The following is a 19,907-nucleotide window of genomic DNA, read 5'->3' as shown; positions in this document are numbered from 1 at the left end:
CAGGGGAGGCTGAGGTTGGATCTGGGGAACAATTTCTTCCCCAAAGGGCTGTTGGGCATTGGAACAGGCTGCCCAGGGCAGTGCTGGAGTCACCATCCCTGGAGGGTTGGACAGACGGAGATGAGGTTCTCAGTACATGGGGCAGTGCCAGGGGTGGGGGAACAGTTGCACTCAATGGTCTTGAGGGTCTTTTCCAACCAAAGTGATTCTGTGATTCAGTCCATCTGTCATTGCTGCTCCTCACCTCTCCTCCTCCACCCACCAGCCCTTGCATAGGTTTGCAGTTCACAGGCAAAGCAAAACCCCAGCAAAAAGGGGAATCGTGCCCCAACTTGCAGCATGACCATCCCTTCCCATGCCTTCCCATGACCATCCCTTCCCATGCCTTGGAGGGTTCCCAAACTTCTGCCTGCACACTTCTCTTCATCAGGAGGTGCCTGTTTACATGTCCAGCTGTTTGTGTCCAGTCTTGGGCTGCACAAGGGACTGCAACACCACAGCATGTTGCGCTAGCAGGAGGAACACTTCGGGTTTTGCTGAGAAACGCTCAACCTCTCTAGGCAAAGGCAGGTCCTGGAACTGGGTGGTAAGAGCAAGGTGACATCTCTTTCTCGTGGGGTGAACACCAGGATCCAAGGCACACAGAGAAAGAAGCCATGGAGAGAAGACCTTTTACTAATAGCTGGGGTCCTGGGACATTCAATTCTGAATGTGTTAGTACTGACATAGGTCTCTATTTGGCAAAAGGGTGTGAGAGCCTGGCCCAGGTTGGGCAGAGAGGTGGTGGATGAACCATCCCTGGAGACATCCCAGGCCAGGCTGGACGGGGCTCTGAGCAACCTGAGCTGGTGAAGATGTCCCTGCTCATGGCAGGGGTGGCACTGGGGGAGCTGGGAAGGTCCCTTCAACCCAAACTGTTCTATGATTGTATGAAATGGACTAATTAATAAAAGGGTACGCTGTGTACAAGTCCTCACGGAAGCTGTCAACCCAGGGAAGAAAAAAGCCAAACATTACCCAGGCTAAACACTGACCCCAGCAGCGAGGACAGTCTGAAGTAGGCTCCAAAAGCAAAAAGCTGAGCTTCAGACCCTCATGCTACAAAGCCTCCCAGCAAGAAAATATCCCTGAGGATCCAAGTGAGAATCCTACCCCACGCAGATCCAGGGATCACAAACCCCGATGATCTGTGAAGTCTTCAAGTTTCCTGACTTTGCACCCAACTGCTCGTCAGGACACACTGGAAGTTGGCATTGCTGTCCTTGGGCTTATGGTTGATCCAAGAAACATATGTCCGAGTAAATACTTGCCTACATAAGCAGGTAATTCTCCAAAGGAAACAAAGCACACACACACACACAAACACACACACACACACATATGCTTCAGTGACACAAACTAGAATCTGTTTTAAAAATAAACAAGTTTTTTAGCAGGAAGACTCTTTGGGTTAACAGAGAATCCTCTCACTAAACGAAGGGGCAGCCTGAACACAGCACACAGATGGATCCTCACTTACAATCACAGAAGAGTTTGGGTTGGAAGGGACATCCAAAGCCCATCCAGTGCCACCCCTGCCATGAGCAGGGACATCTTCACCAGCTCAGGTTGCTCAGAGCCCCGTCCAGCCTGGCCTGGGATGTCTCCAGGGATGGTTCATCCACCACCTCTCTGCCCAACCTGGGCCAGGCTCTCACCACCCTCAGGGCCAAGGATTTCTTCCTCATGTCCAGCCTTGATGTCCCCTCCTTCAGTTTAAAACACCTTTTATGGGATGTATTTCTGACAGTGTGCTATCAGAACTCCTGATTTCCACACGGATATCTATAGGCGATTACCCCACAGCTCCACTGAGAACCAGTTTGTTTCTACCCAGAAGGAAAGTTTAATCTCGGACACCTGCCCAAAGGTTTGTGTGGTGCACAGCAGGACAAGCTTGTTGCATTATCTTTATCCATTCACCCCAAGTTGATTTCCAAAGTTTTTTCTTGTTAATTTCCCCTTTTTCACCATTTTAATTTGTATCCGTTATTTTTTTTCAAGCGCATTGGAATGAATTTCTGAGCAGTTCTGCCCCATCATTGCAAGAGGCGTCACTCTCAGCTTTCCTTACCCTTGGCACTGGTGTTTGGTCTTCTCCTGGTTCATGAGCATCGCCCTCTCTGCCCAAAAAGTGAAGGAAAAAAACACTCCCACTGCAGAAAAAGGAGGGACACCTATTCAATCCACCTTCAAACCCTGACTGGCAGTCCCTAAAACAGAGTCTTCTGCTTTACTGCAGAAATGGTTTAATGTAAGAGAGAATCTTGCTGATAAACCAAATACATTTATATACAACTGGGCAAAATCTGAACATGAAGGGACATGGGGATACTCACGGTGCATCAGAGGCTCTGAGGTGCCACCTCCTCTCAGACAAAGGAAACATCATTTTGGTGTAAGACGCAGCATCCCCGCAGGGAAAATTCAGTTTTCCAAGCTGTATCCTACAGTCTCGGCTCTTCAGAGATGACCCAGGGCTGCCCAACTTTTATTTGGACTAAGCATAAGTCTCGGATAATTGCATTTAACAAGTTCTAATTGAAGCCCATGTCAGGAACTATAATACACATAGACTCCACAGAAAATACCTTTTTAATCCAGATGTAATATGATTGAGCCAAGTTGGAGGGAATGGCCTTGGTCTCCCTGAGGAAACTTTTCAACATCCGTCTGTCATCCAGACTTTTGCACCTTTTTTTCGGGGTCAGGGGATGAAATCCTCACTTGTTTTGGATACTGATGTCCCACCAAAGACGGAGTTTCATCACAGAGTAGCTAAAAAATGCTGCTTCCCATCATTCTTGTTGCTTACATTCCTACATAAGTCTGCATGTTTTTTCCACTGGGACCAGCTGCCCCAGTTACAGCTGTAAACTCAAGCTCTATCTGCATTACCAAGGTAGATTGGGGGCTTTACTTTGCACTTTAGGCTGGTGCACAAGCATGAAAGCTCCTTCCACAGTGTTGTTCAAGAACTTTTGAAGGACAAGTGATAGGTTAAACTTTGATGTTCCCTATACATGCTGCACCATACCTGGGCAGCTCCTGGAGAAATGCTCCTGGTTTAATTTCCTTCAATAACTCCCCACGGGCTGGCCGAGTGAAGCCAGAGGGAAGATACAATTCCCCTGGGAAATTATAGGCAGATTTCCCGAAGCACAAAGACCCGCACAAGCTGAAAGAAAGGTGACAAATGGAGTGAAATATGTACGGATACAGTGTGATTTCTGTGCTCATCTGGGCCAGACTCTGCCTCCAAGCTGTAATTCTTTGAACAAACAGGTAAAATCAACTGGTACATTGAGTATCCAGATCTATCCCAAGATCCTCCTACTTCTGCAGGAAGGCAGAAAAACCTTATTTTTATAACAATGAATAAAAAAGTCACAAGACAACGAGTGAAGTGTTCAGGAAGTACCAAAGCACCCAAGTCTTTTTATTACAACATTTATTTCAGTATAGAAGGCACTTACAATGCAGAAAGACAAAAAAACTGATAGGCACCAAAAGTGAAGTTAGAATTAAAATGACAGAGAAACAGTTTACCAGACAAAAGGAGCACCCTTCCCTGTTAACAATACAGCACGTGGAAATGAAGCTATTCGTGACTAACTTTTTAAACAGTTAGGGCTCTTTTTTTTTTTTAATAGAAAAAAGATAAAGGCTGCTCTACTGCGAACTGAAGTTAAGAAAAGAAAAGAACCCCTCCACACACCTGCACAAGGATTTGGGAGTTGGTGGTGTTCACAAACATGGGGCTTTTCAGTTCCGGCACTGCAGGAGGTCCTGGTACATCTCAATGAGGTGAGCGGCCTCTCTCTGCCCGGAAAGCACAGCACCGTGGGTCGTGGAATAATATTTCCTGTGAGTGGCCTCCCCTGAAAACATCACCTGCATGGGCTGGGGAGGAGGAGAAGAGCAGAACAATTCAGCAGCACTTACCAGAAAGCAGATAAAACTGTCTGTGCTCTCCCGCATCCCATGAGGTGACACAGATGTTTGAGAGCTCTGGTTCTCAAAATCCAAACGTGGTGCAGCATGGGAACAGGCAAGCACACGGTTGTCACCGTCACAGAATCACAGAACAGTTTGGGTTGAAGGGACCTTCCCAGCTCCCCCAGTGCCACCCCTGCCATGAGCAGGGACATCTTCACCAGCTCAGGTTGCTCAGAGCCCCGTCCAGCCTGGCCTGGGATGTCTCCAGGGATGCTTCATCCACCACCTCTCTGCCCAACCTGGGCCAGGCTCTCACCACCCTCAAGGACAACAATTTCTCCCTCATATCCAGCCTGAATCTCCCTCCTTTACTTTAAAACCATCACCCCTTGTTCTATCTCAACCAGCAAATGTCAAGCTCATCCTCATTGCTGTGACTTCACAGAGCTGTTTGCAGGGCTGAGTCACCATCGCAGAGCCAGACACCAGCTCTGATAACCTCAAACAAATCTAGAGAAATCACTGAGCACCACGGTTCCACCAATTCCTCTTTTTGTTCCCTCATATTATACTTCAGCCTTTTGCACATTAAGGATTTGTTTTCTAGACAGCAATTTCAGAAGGAAAAATGTCTTATCTGTGACTGACCCCCTGTTCTGGGCACTGGGGAGGCCAAACCTCAAATCCTGGGGTCAGTTTTGGGCCCCTCACCCCAAGAAAGGCATTGAGGTGCTGGAGCGAGTTGAGAGAAGGGAACGGAGCTGGTGAGGGGCTGGAGCACAAGTGTGATGGGAGCGGCTGAGGGACCTGGGGGGTTCAGCTGGAGAACAGGAGCTGAGGGGAGACCTTCTGATCTCTGAACTGCCTGAAAGGAGCTTGGAGCCAGGGGAGTCGGGCTCTGCTCCCCAGGAACAAGCACCAGGAGCAGAGGAAACGGCCTCAAGTTGCACCAGGGGAGGTTGAGGTTGGATCTGGGAACAATTTCTTCCCCAAAGGGCTGTGGGGCATTGGAACAGGCTGCCCAGGGCAGTGCTGGAGTCACCATCCCTGGAGGGCTGGACAGACGGACATGAGGTTCTCAGGGACACGCGTTAGTGGTGGACTTGGCAGTGTTAAATTAACGGTTGGACCTGACAATCTTAAATGTCTTTTCCAAAATGATTCTATGATCCAAAACCCACAGGGTGAGACACGGTATCTTATCTCTTACATCAATAGTTAGACACTGAATGCCAACACAGAAAGATTTCCTAATACGCACCTCCGACACATGGACGAGGTGAAATCCCGGATATATTATTTGTCCGCATGGGGAAAGAATAAAAATGTGGAAAACACACTACTGGAGGTCCAACAAGAGATTGTCTCTTTCAACCTTCCCCCCAAAAAACCCTGCCCAGCATCATATTAGTTTTCTTGCCATAGAACCGATTTGGGCCGTACTTACCGCAGTTTTGGAGCTTTCAGCATAAGGCAGTGGTTTAGCAAGTTTCTCTACATCAGCCCCACTAGACCCGACTTGGGTGTACGAGTAGGATCCACGGAAATGGGGATTGCTGCCCCAGGAGGACCGCAGGATCCGGCAAGGTTTCGGAATGTTTGGATTCCCTGGGTGGAAAGAAGAAGAAGACAAAACATCTGGCAGTGTCCAAGAGAAGACACGGCAATGCCTGTCCAAGGTGTGGGTTGGCATGAATTCAACCTGATTTATTGAAAATACATCCTAGCAGAGCCCACAGGCTACAGGGAAGAGGCCCTAAACCAGATCTATTTTTTATCACTAAGTATCTATATAAAGAAATAGCATTCCTTTTAATCTCAGCTGCAGTCTTCCATTTTGGGAAAGATCATTAAAATGTTTATGTTCCTTAAAGACTGAGGAGCCTCAGGGAACCCTGGTCACCCTCTGGTTGAAAATACAGAGCATCTCCTGGCCTCATTTGCCCCAGGGAGCCTGGTGGTGATCAAGCATATGACTGATCTCACATAATTTTAGGTATTTAATTGGGTGCTCAGTCTAAATTGGATGTTTAGGTAGTCATGTGAGAGAGGTGTGGGTAAGGATCACAGTATCACAGTATCACAGTATGTTTGGGATTGGAAGGGACCTCAAAAGATCATCTAGTCCAATCCCCCTGCTGGAGCAGGAACGCCTAGGTGAGGTCGCACAGGAATGTGTCCAGGCGGGTTTGAATGTCTCCAGGGAAGGAGACTCCACAACCTCCCTGGGTAGCCTGTTCCAGTGCTCTGTTACCCTCACTGAGGAGAAGTTCTTTCTCAAATTTAAGTGGAACCTCTTGTGTTCCAGCTTGATCCCATTGCCCCTTGTCCTATCATTGTTTGCCACTGAGAAGAGCCTGACTCCATCCTCGTGGCACTCACCCTTTATATATTTATAAACATTAATAAGGTCACCCCTCAGTCTCCTCTTCTCCAAACTAAAGAGCCCCAGCTCCCTCAGCCTTTCTTCATAAGGGAGATGCTCCACTCCCTTAATCATCTTTGTTGCCCTACGCTGGACCCTCTCCAGCAGTTCCCTGTCCTTCTTGAACTGAGGGGCCCAGAACTGGACACAATATTCCAGATGGGGTCTCACCAGGGCGGAGTAGAGGGGAAGGAGGACCTCTCTCGATCTACTGACCACCCCCCTTGTAATACACCCAAGGATGCCATTAGCCTTCCTGGCCACAAGGGCCCAGTGCTGGCTCATGGTCATCCTGTTGTCCACCAGGACCCCCAGGTCCCTTTCCCCTACACTGCTCTCTAATAGGTCATGCCCCAACCTATACTGGAACTTGGGATTGTTCCTGCCCAGATGCAGGACTCTACACTTTCCCTTGTTAAATTCCATCAGGTTATCCCCCGCCCAACTCTCCAGCCTGTCCAGGTCCCGCTGGATGGCGGCACAGCCTTCTGGCGTGTCAGCCACTCCTCCCAGCTTAGTGTCATCAGCAAACTTGCTGATAGTACACTCAATTCCCTCGTCTAAATCATTAATGAATATATTGAATAATATTGGCCCCAGTACTGACCCCTGAGGCACTCCACTAGATACTGGCCTCCAACTGGACTCCGCACCATTGACCACCACTCTCTGGCTTCTCTCTTTAAGCCAGTTTGCAACCCACCTCACTACTCTATTGTCGAGACCACACCTCCTCAATTTAGCTGTGAGGATGCTGTGAGGGACTGTGTCAAAGGCTTTACTGAAGTCAAGGATGTCAGAAGGCAAACCCTAATTAAGTGGGGGCATAGGAAAACCTGTCAAAAGTTCTCAAAACCTGTATTACTTGGTCCAACTGTTGACCAGTTGCCCCCAAAACAAACCTAAAATCCAATGGACCCATTTTTTGTGATGCACATGGCATGGAAAGAAGGATTTTGAGGCCAGAAGTAGGATTTTTAGATTGCTGGAGGATTTCCACTGCTAAGAGAATGTAGGACCTAGAGGTGGGGGGCACTTGAGTGAACCAACGGGGCCATCATCAGCCACTGTCCCCATCCCCAAGAGTACAGGAGCACACGGGATCCAGGACTGTGGCCAAGGCAGCTGGTGGCACAAGAGCCTCAGGGAGAACTGAAATAGGGACGGTCATTCTTTGGAGACCCTCTCGCTAGGCTGGTTTGAGACCACCTCAGTGTCATTGACCGCGATTTTGTTTTCCTCCTGTGGTCATATCTGGCCAAGAGAGGAACGGGGAGATGGGACATGGAAAATTGCAATGAAGATAAATTGTCTCTGCAGCAAAGTCAAAACGCACCCTTGAGGAAACCTCACATATCCAGGCAACGTTCAGCTATCTGGGTTGAGTCTAAGTCTTCACTGAGAAGGTTACCAAGCACTGGAACAGGCTGCCCAGGGCAGTGGTGGAGTCACCATCCCTGGAGGGGTTTAGAAGATGTGTAGATGTGGTGCTTAGGGACATGGTTTAGTGGTGAACTGAGCCATGTGAGGTTTACGGTTCTATATGATGACCTTTAAGGTCTTCCTAAATAATTCTATGTTTCTAAGAGACCATCAGCACAAGAAGGAAGAGTAATTTAGACATGTTTGCATCTTGCACAGCTTCTGTACCTGTTTCAGACCCTGAAGCACTTGAGCACGCTTAGGCTGCTATGAAGATGATCCAAATTCCCACTTTCTTCATCAAAGCTTAGAGAGGGAGACATCCAACTGTAAAGACTAGTTAGGTATGACTTTATTTAGTTCTACTAAACAGTTATTTAGTCGTGCTTTTAATTCCTCAAAACCAGGAGCAGGTTACACCCCTGGTTCAGCTACCACTTTTAGGACTATCGTGTGTCAACCAGAACTATGAAATACGAGGCCGAAAGAGAGCAAAGGGCCCTGGATGGTTTGCCAGATCACACTTTCTAACAACTAACTCCCAGATCAAAATATAGCACGGACTAGAAAACTAATATACCCTGCAAACAAAATACAGCCTACGCCTCAGTGTTGTTTCAGGAGTAATGATTTAGCATAACAAAGCCTCTAAAAAAAGCTTCTGCAAGAATCTTCAAAGCAGGAATGCCTGGGATGGAAGTGAAAAGCCCAAGGGAGGCTGAGAACAAGGAGCTCTCAGATGCGTCAAGGAAATAAGTTATCGTGTTTTATTTTTAAGGGCTGTGGGAAGGCCCAGGAGAACACACCATGAAAGCTGTTAGACAACAGGGCCAAAGCAGTCATCCACCGCTTCGTGTTACACAAAAACAATCGCAAAATGAATTGTCAAACAACACGAGTCTCTGCAGTGGGGTGGTGGTGCCTCTTCTGTAGCTGGTGCATGTTCTCTTGGTCTACTGTCAAGATACGGAGAAGATTTTCAATACAGGGATCAAGTAAGGTGTTGATAAAAGGATGATTAACATCAGGAACATGCAGTGTTGCAAGGGATGAGATGAGGGCTTGCCAGCCTGCAGATAAGACTGAAATTTGTCAACAAAAGGGTTTGTGGAGTCATCAGCTCAATCAACAATTGCATAAATCCATCGATATTTAATAGAGCAATTATTCAGACTGGTAAAAGCACCGGTTTTGTCTCTCTCTAGTGTTTCCCATGGATGACCTTGCGCTGTATACACAAGCAGGTGAACAGCAACCTTCCCACCGGGGAATTCTTCTTCACATAGCAACTTCATCACAAGGGAAACTGTAGCATAGTGACATGAAGCGTGTGACCTCGGGCAGATGGCAGAGATTCACACAGAGATGCCCGAGCCAGCTGACAGCATGGAGCGGGGCAAAGGAGCCTGGGCATGTGGGTAGTAGGAAAGAATTCTTCCCCAAAGGGCTGTGGGGCATTGGAACAGGCTGCCCAGGGCAGTGCTGGAGTCACCATCCCTGGAGGGGTTGAACAGTCACAGAGGTGAGGTTCTCAGGGACATGGGGCAATGCCAAGGGTGGAGGAATGGTTGGATTTGATGATCTTGAGGGTCTCTTCCAACCAAAATGATTCTGTGAAAACACAGCTGTACAGCTCCCAGAACCAAAGCCAATCTCCTTCTCCAGCACCACGCTGTGTGGTGCAGAGCCACCAGCTCTTGTGAGCTCCTTTAAGGTTCTCCAGCACATCCGAGCATGTTGAAGCCCCCATCACAGGATCAATACTACTTGCCACCCTACCCCTAGATGGGTAAACATGTGTCTTTGACCACACATAAAAGTAACAATACAGATGTGGAAACTTCTAAGTATCTACTGTCCAAAAAGAGATAAAAAGGCTAAAAAAGGACCTTCGCCTTCACTGAAATAGGAGGGCATCTATCCTTATGTCACAGATTCCCATTTATGAAGCTATGTTTGTCATCCCTGGGGACATCCCAGGCCAGGCTGGACGGGGCTCTGAGCAACCTGAGCTGGTGAAGATGTCCCTGCTCATGGCAGGGGAGACTGGGGAAGCTGGGAAGGTCCCTTCCAAACCAAACCATCCTGTGATTCTGTGAACTCCATGTGCCTCAAACAACCCTGTTTTTATTCAGCTACTGCAGACTGATTGGTTATGGGGCTGACTGTGAGACACAGGATTATCATGAAATCAACGCACAGATCTAAATGAAGACACCCAAATCTAGTTGTCTATCTGAGAGTGGGGTATCTACTACACACTCTTTAGTGTCTGCAGCCACCAGGGAGATACTGGAGCATCCCAGACATCCACAGGAGCTGGTAGATACGACGCAGAACCTAAAAGAGATCCATTCCCCTGTAGAGAAATAGCTGGAGGATGGGGAAGACAACTCAAGGCATCTCCAGCTGCAGCTTGACACATCAGTGAGTCCTTCAGAAGGGAACAGGTCTGCAATTCCTGCCTTCTGGCTTCCAACACTCCGAGCTGAGCCAACAAAGAAAGCAGAGCAAGACTTCTAATTGTCCCAAAGCATCCCATTCAATGCGAACAGCAGCAGTTGTCAATGGTTCTTAGGTTAGAACAATCCTCAGAACTTTGTACAGCAAAGTCAGATAATCCACAACACCAACCTGCATGTGAAATTTAGGGTCAGAGACAGATCATCTCCATCAGAGAGAAATTCTCAGTGTGAAATAACACCGAGTCTAAAAGAACAGATTTAACATAGGACTGGCCTAAGACCCTCTGAAGCCAATGCAAAGGCTTCCATGAGCAACAGACTGGGAAAACGCAGCTGAAGATGGGAATCCACTTGGCTAATGCATTAATTCTTGAATACAAGAATAAGAAATAAGAACATGGGGGGCTTTATACTCAGAACATTAAAGCTACAAAAGGCAAAGTGAACATTAAAAGGCTCATACTACCTACTCTCATTACTGAATATAAGGCTCTCCCTACACTCAGTAGATAAAAGCTTCTACAGAAGGTGTCACAGAGCACCAGGTGAGCTGTGGAAGATCTGAACTGCCTTGTGGGAGTCTTTGCACTGAGCCTAGGAACTTCAGAAGACTAAATTTCCCAACTCAGTTAGTTGACTTACATGAAGTTGGGTGGTGGGAAACGCTTTAAAAGCTAGGTTAGGTCACACTAACTGGACCAGAGCAGACCAGTCTTTTTCAGAAATGATCACAGTTAGAGAGAAGGCTGCTTCATCCCCCCACAACCAGTCCTTAACTGGTCTATCCCACTCTCACACTCCCAAGAAACGGATTAGTGGAGAAGATGGTAGGCACATGGAGAGCTGAACATGCTTCTCTGTTTCAATCCAGATTAGGCTTAAGATCTTGCTTCTTCTGTGAACCTGCGAGGGAAAACAAGGAAGCAAGAGTAACAGGATGAACCCAGCTACCTTAGCGAGGCCACCCTGAAACAGCTGTGAAAAGTTTTTCTACAAATTGACAAGATTTTGGGGCAGAAAGTGCAACAGGTCACGTTGCATAATGTTTGCTCCAAGGACAAGTTTTCTTCTCGCAGTTTTGAGCAGATGCATAAAACGTTCCCTTCAAGGCAAGGTAAATTCAGTGTGAAGTTCTCCAGGGTTAGATAAGCCAGGATTAGCAGAGGGCTGAGCTAGAGCTCGCACTGCTGAAGGGTCTGATGGGCAGGGACCAGGTGCAGTATCAGCTGGAACACCAACTGCAGCACATACCAATGACCCAGCGCCAACATATTTCCACCCTGGGAGGAAGAGAGGAACATCCAACTCATGTAAACAATAACAACAGCGTAGGAGCCCACGAAAGAAGAGGGAGAGTGTTCTCCCATCTGCCAAACTAAGACAGATCCAAAGACCCAAATTCCTACTAAGTAATCACAGTGTTTTAGAAAAAAAGAGGTCTTGTTGCAACAAAGACGGTTGTTTATATGCTCTGGGAGACGTCGGCACTGAAACAACTTGGCCTCAAAGAGAAGAGCCGCCTGCTACGCCTGTGTAGGGCAGCAGTTGGCCTTTTGAGGTCAGGAAGAAAGAAGTTGTGTATGTACTGACGTTGTAACATAACGGAGGGATACCCAACACCGCTGAAAACAAACGGCTGGGGAGGGAGAAGCTGCCCGGAGTCGAGCATTCACCAATTCATCCCACTTCTCCGCGGGCTGCTGGGGAGCCACAGGTTCATCTTCCAACATCAACACAACAGGAACAAGCTGAAACGAGGCTTCAGTTTTGGTTGCTGCATTTGGGTTTTTGAATCCAGTGCCTACTCTATGACTTCTGAAGAGAGCAGTAAAACCTATTATAAAGCCTCTTTTGGCAGTAGCCTGTTATGCGGGCAGTCCTGAGCTTCACAGAATCCCAGACTGGTTGGGGTTGAAGGGACCTCTGGAGATCACCCAGTCCAACCCAGCTGCTCACGCAGGGTCACCAGAGCAGATCACACAGGGTCGTGTCCAGGCGGGTTTGAATGTCTCAGAGAAGGAGACTCCACAGCCTCTCTGGGCAGCCTGGGCCAGGCTCTGGCACCTCACAGGAAAGAAGTTTCTCCTCATGTTCAGATGGAACCTCCTGTGTTTCAATCTGTGCCCGTTGCCCCTCATCCTGTCATTGGGCACCACTGAACAGAGTCTGGTCCATCCTCTGACACCCACCCTGGAGATATTTATAAACATTTATGAGATCCCTCTCAGCTGCTCTTCTCCAGGCTGAACAGCCCCAGCTCTCTCAGTCTCTCCTCATAAGAAAGATGTTCCAGACCCTTTATCTTTATAACCTGCCGCTGGACTCCCTCCAGTAAACCCTTGTCCTTCTTAAAACCCTTTCTCTAGATCTCCATGTTGTTGGTAGAAAATAATCTGAAAGCACAAGGGAAAGCTACATTTCTGAAGGCAAATTTCTTCGGTTAATTGGAGGTTCACAGACAAGAGGTGAGGCTGGAAACCCACTGGGTCCTGAGATTTGGCTAACAAGCTATCAGATATAAATAGCTCAATCATGGGGCCTATCTCTAGAAGAGCATAAAATACATCTAATTTTGGAGGATGCTGCTCTTATAATTGCTTATAATTATGTATAAATCCAAAATCCTTATTTCAAGACTGTCAGTGAGTCAATCATTATTTCTTTTAGTGTCACTACCTGAGAGTTGCACAGGAGATCTCAAAGAACTCTGTAGATGCAAAAGGGGCTTTCCTTGGGAAGGTGTGCAGGCTCTAGAGAAGTGACTGCAGACAAACTAAGGCTCAATGTTCAAGTATTACTACTTTTGGTGATTCTATAGTGGATTTTCTCAGCAAAATACACGTAAGATCTGTCTTGCTATGACCCTTTAATGTGATGTGTGCTCAGTATATGTGAAATATATGAAGTCCAGGACAGTTTAGGTGAAGCACCCAGAAAATGGAAATTCTCAAGATCACTTGGAAATTCAAGCCAATGGAAATTTCCACATTGCCTCATGTTGAGTGGAAGTCAGGGATGAGATTCAACCACCCCATCTCAGCTGATCTAAACAAGTTCAACTCCCCTGGCTCTAAAAGAGCTTTCCACAGCTGAGATCAGTCCCTAGGAGCACTGAGCTCCAGCTGCTAAAGAGTTATTTGTGATTAAATAAAGCAGAGGATGTGGAATCCTCAAGCACTTCTACCCACCACTTCCTGAGCCGGTTATCAGTGTCTCTGTATAAATAGCTTTCAGGCACACCCAAGCAGGAGGTACAGGCACAGCCCGTTCAAAAGGACATAAAATGCCAAAGAACTAAAAATTACTGTAGTGCATTTCCTTCCTAACAGTTACTCCACACCCCAGCCCCGCTCTCCCTCTCTTCGCCACTCACCAAAGGAACCAGAGCATGGCTGACCTGTAAATTTACGTAGCATCTCAGTACAGGTTTCCGCCACAGTTTCATCATCGCACTTCTCCATAATCAAAGCCTCTTCTCCACAGATCCAGCCGCTCAGGACATGGCCGTACCTCTCCGGTGGGTAGAGCACGTCAAAACTGCAGATCTTCTTGTACCACAGCTCCTCGGGATAAGTCAAGCTCTCACTCTCTGCCTCATCTTCCCAGACAAACTGGATGCTGTTGCACTCGGAGCTCCAGAAAGGCTCTTCGAACTCCAGGAAAATCTTGTCAGTCGTATTGATCCCTAGTTTCTCAATGGCCATCACCTTGTCCTCGGGCAAGCGAGGATGAAACAGGGTCTCGTGGCGTTTCTTCAAGACTCCCAGGGACACTGTCACGATGACGTGGTCGGCTGGGATGAACTCACAGTCTTCGCACTCCACGAAGACATCGGAGCCCTTGTCCTCCTCGGGGAGGTCACTGTTGTGGTCAGCCACCCTCTCAATCTCCTTGCTGACCGACTGGTTCCAGTGGATGCACTTGACCGGCTTGCGAAGCTGGATGACAGACTCGGGAATGGAGCGGGCCAAAATCTCCACGATTTTAATGAAACCGCAAGGGATGATGTGATGAGCCCCAGGGATTTCGGTCCATTCCCCAAATTCACTGAGCGAGACTTCATCCATGCTGTGGGAGCTGCTCTCACAACTCTCTACCTAAGGAAAAGAAACACAAAAGCAATGTCGCCACAGAGCAACTCATTTTGCCACAGAACAACATTGCAAGGGTACAGAGGAGCTGCGCAAGCTGGGAATCCTGAATCCCACTCTTAAACCACATTATTTTTGCTAGTAAAGAAGCCTTTAGTCACAGGATCTAACAAAAATCAATCCTTGGCCTTCCTGCCAACCAGAGAAGCCACTATGTCATGGTAAAAAGCTGCATCAGCTTGGGTTGCTTTGGCCACGGTTGCATCATCCAGAGCTTAGAAATGATGTCTTTGCTTCTGTGTGACTCTGAGTCACAGTTCTGACAGTTTTCTGTCACTTAAAAGCCACTTCACTTGCCAGGGACTGGTTGCTCGGTGCTCCTGCAACAGAAGCTGGAGCTATGTTAATCAGATGCTCTTTCCAATGTTAATAGATGTTCCCATGAGGAGCCAGGAGAAACTTTTGGCAGCAGTTTCTGCCGCCTGGAGCTTACAACGTGCTGTCAAACAGTCAGCAATCAGCAAGCGAACAACCTGCCAGAGGTGAGAGGAACCTACGCAGAAGGAACTGGAGGAGACAGAAAAGGGAAATGCCAAGACTGCGTCTGATTCGCTTTATGTGATTATCAAAGCTTTAGATTCGAAACCTGCTGGTTAATGTTTGCAGGATTATCAGGTGTAACTGTAGCTTCCAGCAATCCTGGAACAAAGGCAGGATGTTCAGCCTTGTGATAAGTTTCTAATGATAATACTGATGTAGGGGACACAGTGATCTTAAAATCTTCAAATCACCAGAGTCACAATGATTCGCATGCTGTAATTCTTTAACCACTTTAGGCAAAGGGAACATTACAATTCCTTGCCTCACCCTTTTGGTCATTTTTCCAGCTCTTTACACGCTGTAATGAACACGTCTGGAAACCTGGCAAGCTTTGACCTCCCCTGTGGAGCATCCTGGTGCAGGGCAGTAATCTCTGTGCCAGGCTAAGATATCAAGCAAACAAGTCAAAGTTGCACTAAGTAGTTCACAAACAGGTGTTTGCTCCATCCTGGTCATTGCCCAGTGACTCCAGTGAAGACTGAGGACAGGGCCAGGTCACCAGCAGCTAGGTCTTGAAGAAGACCTGTCCTCTGAGTGTGCTGTGGTTCCACCCCATCCGATGGCTTCAACACCCACCCAGGGTCAGTTCTGCTGGCCCACGATACCAACTCTGCACCTACACTTTGCCTGAGACACCCGTTAATCCTCACTCTCTCAGCAACAACCCTGATCTAATAGTCTTAAGTATCAGAAGCTTTGTTGTTCTCAGGTATTTACACATGAGAAGGGATTTGCAAGGGCTGGGGAAAAGTCTCTGGCTGCAGCAACCTGCAGCAACCACAGAATCACAGAATGGACTGGGTTGGAAAAGACCTCAGAGATCATCCAGTCCAACCCTTGGTCCAACTCCAGCCCATTGACCAGATCATGGCACTAAGTGCCATGGCCAATCTCAGTTTACAAACCTCCAGGGCCGGTAAGTCCAGCACCTCCCTGGGCAGCCATTCCAATGCTGACCACTCTCTCTGCACAGAATTGCTTTCTAATCTCCAGCCTCAATTGCCCCTGGCAGAGTTGAAGCCCATGGCCCCTTGTCCTATTGCTGACTGCCTGGGAGAAGAGACCAATCCCCACCTGGCTAGAACTTCCCAAGAAAACCAGAAAACCAAGAAAACCAGAGGTATACCATACAACTAACGTTGTGTACATGGGTGATGTTACATGGTTAATGCAATAAATAACGAGTCTTTACGTGGCAGCTGTGGAGACACCCTGTGCTACAAACTCTTGGGTTAGGACATGGAGATATCAGAACAGCGCCCAGGATGGCTTAGTTCAAATCTCAGCTTTATCACAGATCTCCCGTGAGGCTCTCTGGGGTTTTATTTCTCTTTCTTTGAGCTTCCCACCTGTAACTACTGAATACCATGCACTTACCCACATCACAAAGCACTGCTTGCGTCCCCTGCTTCATTTCATAAGACTTTATAAGTCATTATAATTGAAATAGGAACGACTGTTACACTTTACTTGAGGAATGCTTGATGCAGCATCAAGTCCTCATCCCACAGAGATCTCATTTAGGCCAAGGCATCAAGGAGATAAAAAGGACTTAGGGGAGCCATAAGGAAAGACGATCAGGACATGGGTTTATACAATCTACCTCTGATTTTATTGCTTTACCTTCAAAACACTTTCCAGAGATTTCTTCAGCAAATTACTACTATCAAAGTTACATTTCTTCTGGTTTCTGAGATGTGGACAGAGGCAGAAGAGGGTAAAAGATACTCAGGTAGGACCACAGGATCCGAGGTCTAAGGCACAAGACAAGACACAACTAAAAGAAGCTGATGATAGAGTAGCTTCAGGTGGTTAGAAAATGTTAAAACACACCAGAAAATTTAACAGGGCCTAGGAAGCCCCCTTCTAATTAGAAACATGGAAGTTTAAGGTAAGGAGGGGAAAAAATAAAAGAGTAAAGGCATTATTTCTTGCAGCCCACTCTTCAGATATGCCCCACAAGGAACAGTTGGCTATATGAACACAAACTGCCCCAGCTGAAAGACACCACAGAAACCAATTCCCCAGCGATAGGCAAGGCTTAGCCAGGCCTCTGAGGTTCAAGATTTGTCTGTCCTTAGCCAAAACAAACAAACGACGATGTGGGCACACACCTTTAGGTACTGCTGGATCATGGCCAGTTTCAGCCTCTTGACGGTCTCTGTGTCATCCGGATCGGCCTTGACACGTTTGCGCACGACGTCCCGTGTGAAGACGCCCACACTGTTCTGGCTCTCAGCGTTGACTGGTTTACCTCGTTGGAAGAACTCCTGAGTCAGGTTATAGACCTGCAAGAGACAGGACAGAAAGACGGACGATGTGATTCACAGCTCAATCCCAAGCCTCAAGCAGGATGCTTTTTTCTCCATCCAAAACCAGCATATTTATCGTGCACTTTGCTCAACCCCTGAGGGTGGTGAGAGCCTGGCCCAGGTTGGCCAGAGAGGGGGTGGATGAACCATCCCTGGAGACATCCCAGGCCAGGCTGGACGGGGCTCTGAGCAACCTGAGCTGGTGAAGATGTCCCTGCTCATGGCTGGCGGTTGAACTAGGACCCCATTATTGTCCCATTCCCACCCAAACTACTCTCTGATTCTACGATTCTACTCACCTGGAACGGTCTAGTTACTATTAAGTCATTAAGTTACTATTAACTTATTTATTTAACTTGAGCATGTCCATTCTATCACTTGCAGAATACCAAGTGAGGCAGTCCTGCCATTTTCAGGAGCTACAGCCTGTTCAACCAGCTGTTGAGATATTACAGCTGGATCAGTAAGTGCAGAGCACAGAACATTTCTACACAACACGTTTGCTACGTGTAATTTCTGGCTCTGCTGAGCGGTGTCACAGCCTGACTCGGTCCCAGTCTCCATCCATAATGTACTGGGAGTGAACTCAAGAAGCAGAACCTATATGTTTCACGGCATCTGACAAGAAATCACGGGCTCTTCTCCCACCTTAGGGCACATACATTTGGCTGCTCTAACCCAGAACCAGCCCTTTCTCCCCCTCTGTTATTGAGCCCAGGAATCCACCAGGCTGGGATAATTCAGTTCCATATTTATTTTTTCTGTTGTCCCCTGAAAAACAGGGAGCAACCAACACAGGCTTAGCAAACATATTTTGTATGTGCATGTTTTACTTGCTCAGCATAAGACAGGTACAGAACCACAGGAAAATAAGACATCCCCAGTCACCCTCCAGTAGGACCCACAAGAAAAATCCCTTTCTAACAAATCGTTCTTCTTCAAATGAGATTGTCCTGACCTCATTTTTTAACCCCACTTTTCCAGTGTACAATATACTTGAAAGCAAGAAAACAACCATCCACCTTGGCCATCTGCTGGTGGCTGTCTGCAGAAATCAGTATTTCTGTCCGTAACAGTGCCAGGAGAGCCTGCAGTTAAACCATGGCCTTTCATTTCCATGGAAAAACTCAGAGGAATCTTTTAACACAGGAAAGCTTTTAAAAGATGCCTCCCAGAAATGCAGCTCATCCCATTCATGACTGGTTCGGCCAGAATGAGTCACCCTCTCATTTTTATCGTGCCACAGGGATGCTCAGTACCCTTAAAATTAGAGAGGCAAGATCCCTGCTTGGTGAGTTTTTTGGGTTAAAGATGGATTGATCACAATTTACGATCCTTTTTTGCAGACAGATTATTTGGACACACTGAGAAGTTCAACTCCAAAGTAAATGCTTGGTAGGAAGTGACACAACTGTGGCAGCCTCTCCTTCAAAGGCTCCTGCAGCTTCTCATTCTCTGCTGATATCACAGAACCACAGAATGTGAGGGGTTGGAAGGGCCCTGGAAAGCTCATCCAGTGCAATCCCCCCATGGAGCAGGAACACCCAGCTGAGGTTCCACAGGAAGGTGTCCAGGCGGGTTTGAATGTCTGCAGAGAAGGAGACTCCACAACCTCCCTGGGCAGCCTGGGCCAGGCTCTGACACCCTCACCATGAAGAAGTTTCTTCTCAAATTTAAGTGGAACCCTTTGTGTTCCAGTTTGAACCCATTGCCCCTTGTCCTATCATTGGTTGTCACCAAGAAGAGCCTGGCTCCATCCTCCTGACACTCACCCTTTAGATATCTGTAAACATGAATGAGGTCACCCCTCAGTCTCCTCTTCTCCAGCTCCAGAGCCCCAGCTCCCTCAGCCTTTCCTCACACGGGAGATGCTCCACTCCCTTCAGCATCTTGGTGGCTGCGCTGGACTCTCTCCAGCAGTTCCCTGTCCTTCTGGAACTGAGGGGCCACAACTGGACACAATATTCCAGGTGTGGTGTCCCCAGGGCAGAGCAGAGGGGCAGGAGAACCTCTCTGACCTACTGACCACCCCCTTCTAACCCACCCCAGGTACCATTGGCCTTCCTGGCCACAAAGGCCCAGTGCTGGCTCATGGTCACTCTGCTGTCGCCAGGACCCTTTCCCCTACACTGCTCTCCAATAGGTCATTCCCCAACCTATACTGGAACCTGGGGCTGTTCCTACCCTGATACAAGACTCTACACTTGCCCTTGTTATATTTCATTAAATTTTTCCCACAAAGGAAATCACGTCTCCTCTGTCCCCAATGCCAAAAGCCCTTTGGCAGGTTCAACATCCCACGGTTCTCGAGTCCACCGATTTCTGAGGCCCAAACCTCTTCCAGCAAGTCCAAGCTGCAGAGACCTTGCGTCAGCACAATGCAGCTCAGCTTTCATAAGCCGATTGCACGTTAGAAGCAGATAACGCGCTCACAAGACAAGCAAAGCTGCGTTAAAACCCAGCTACCATTTGGCCAAAGGGATGAGCGAGCCATGGGTGTGTTTTTATTAACCTTTACATTCTTCATTGCCCAACAGAGAAAAGAGAAGGTGCAGTGGTCTGTGCTGTAAACATCAAGGCTTTCCTATGTATGTCAATCTCATCAGACAGCAGG

The 19,907-nt window shown here is 47.7% G+C and overlaps 2 protein-coding genes across 3 annotated transcripts in view; both read right to left on the bottom strand.

Annotated features, from left to right (window-relative positions):
• MAVS (mitochondrial antiviral signaling protein) overlaps positions 1–19,907 on the bottom strand; it is a 670,207-nt gene that overhangs the window by 462,452 nt on the left and 187,848 nt on the right. The gene's annotated exons all lie outside the window — the stretch shown is intronic.
• The window catches only part of SMOX (spermine oxidase), a 60,095-nt gene continuing 43,661 nt past the window's right edge, over positions 3,474–19,907 (bottom strand). For both annotated transcript variants that reach the window (XM_065837939.2, XM_071808446.1), the window contains exons 4-7: positions 17,096–17,269; positions 13,688–14,387; positions 5,426–5,586; positions 3,474–3,942 (exon numbers count right to left, since the gene is read on the bottom strand). In XM_065837939.2, coding sequence (XP_065694011.1) covers positions 3,805–3,942; positions 5,426–5,586; positions 13,688–14,387; positions 17,096–17,269 — 1,173 coding nt within the window. In that variant the 3' untranslated portion in view covers positions 3,474–3,804. The remainder of the gene's footprint in view (positions 3,943–5,425; positions 5,587–13,687; positions 14,388–17,095; positions 17,270–19,907) is intronic.

This window comes from Patagioenas fasciata, chromosome 4 (genome assembly GCF_037038585.1).
Source record: "Patagioenas fasciata isolate bPatFas1 chromosome 4, bPatFas1.hap1, whole genome shotgun sequence".
Classification (NCBI taxonomy): domain Eukaryota; kingdom Metazoa; phylum Chordata; class Aves; order Columbiformes; family Columbidae; genus Patagioenas; species Patagioenas fasciata.
This window is presented reverse-complemented; position numbering and strand designations above follow the sequence as displayed.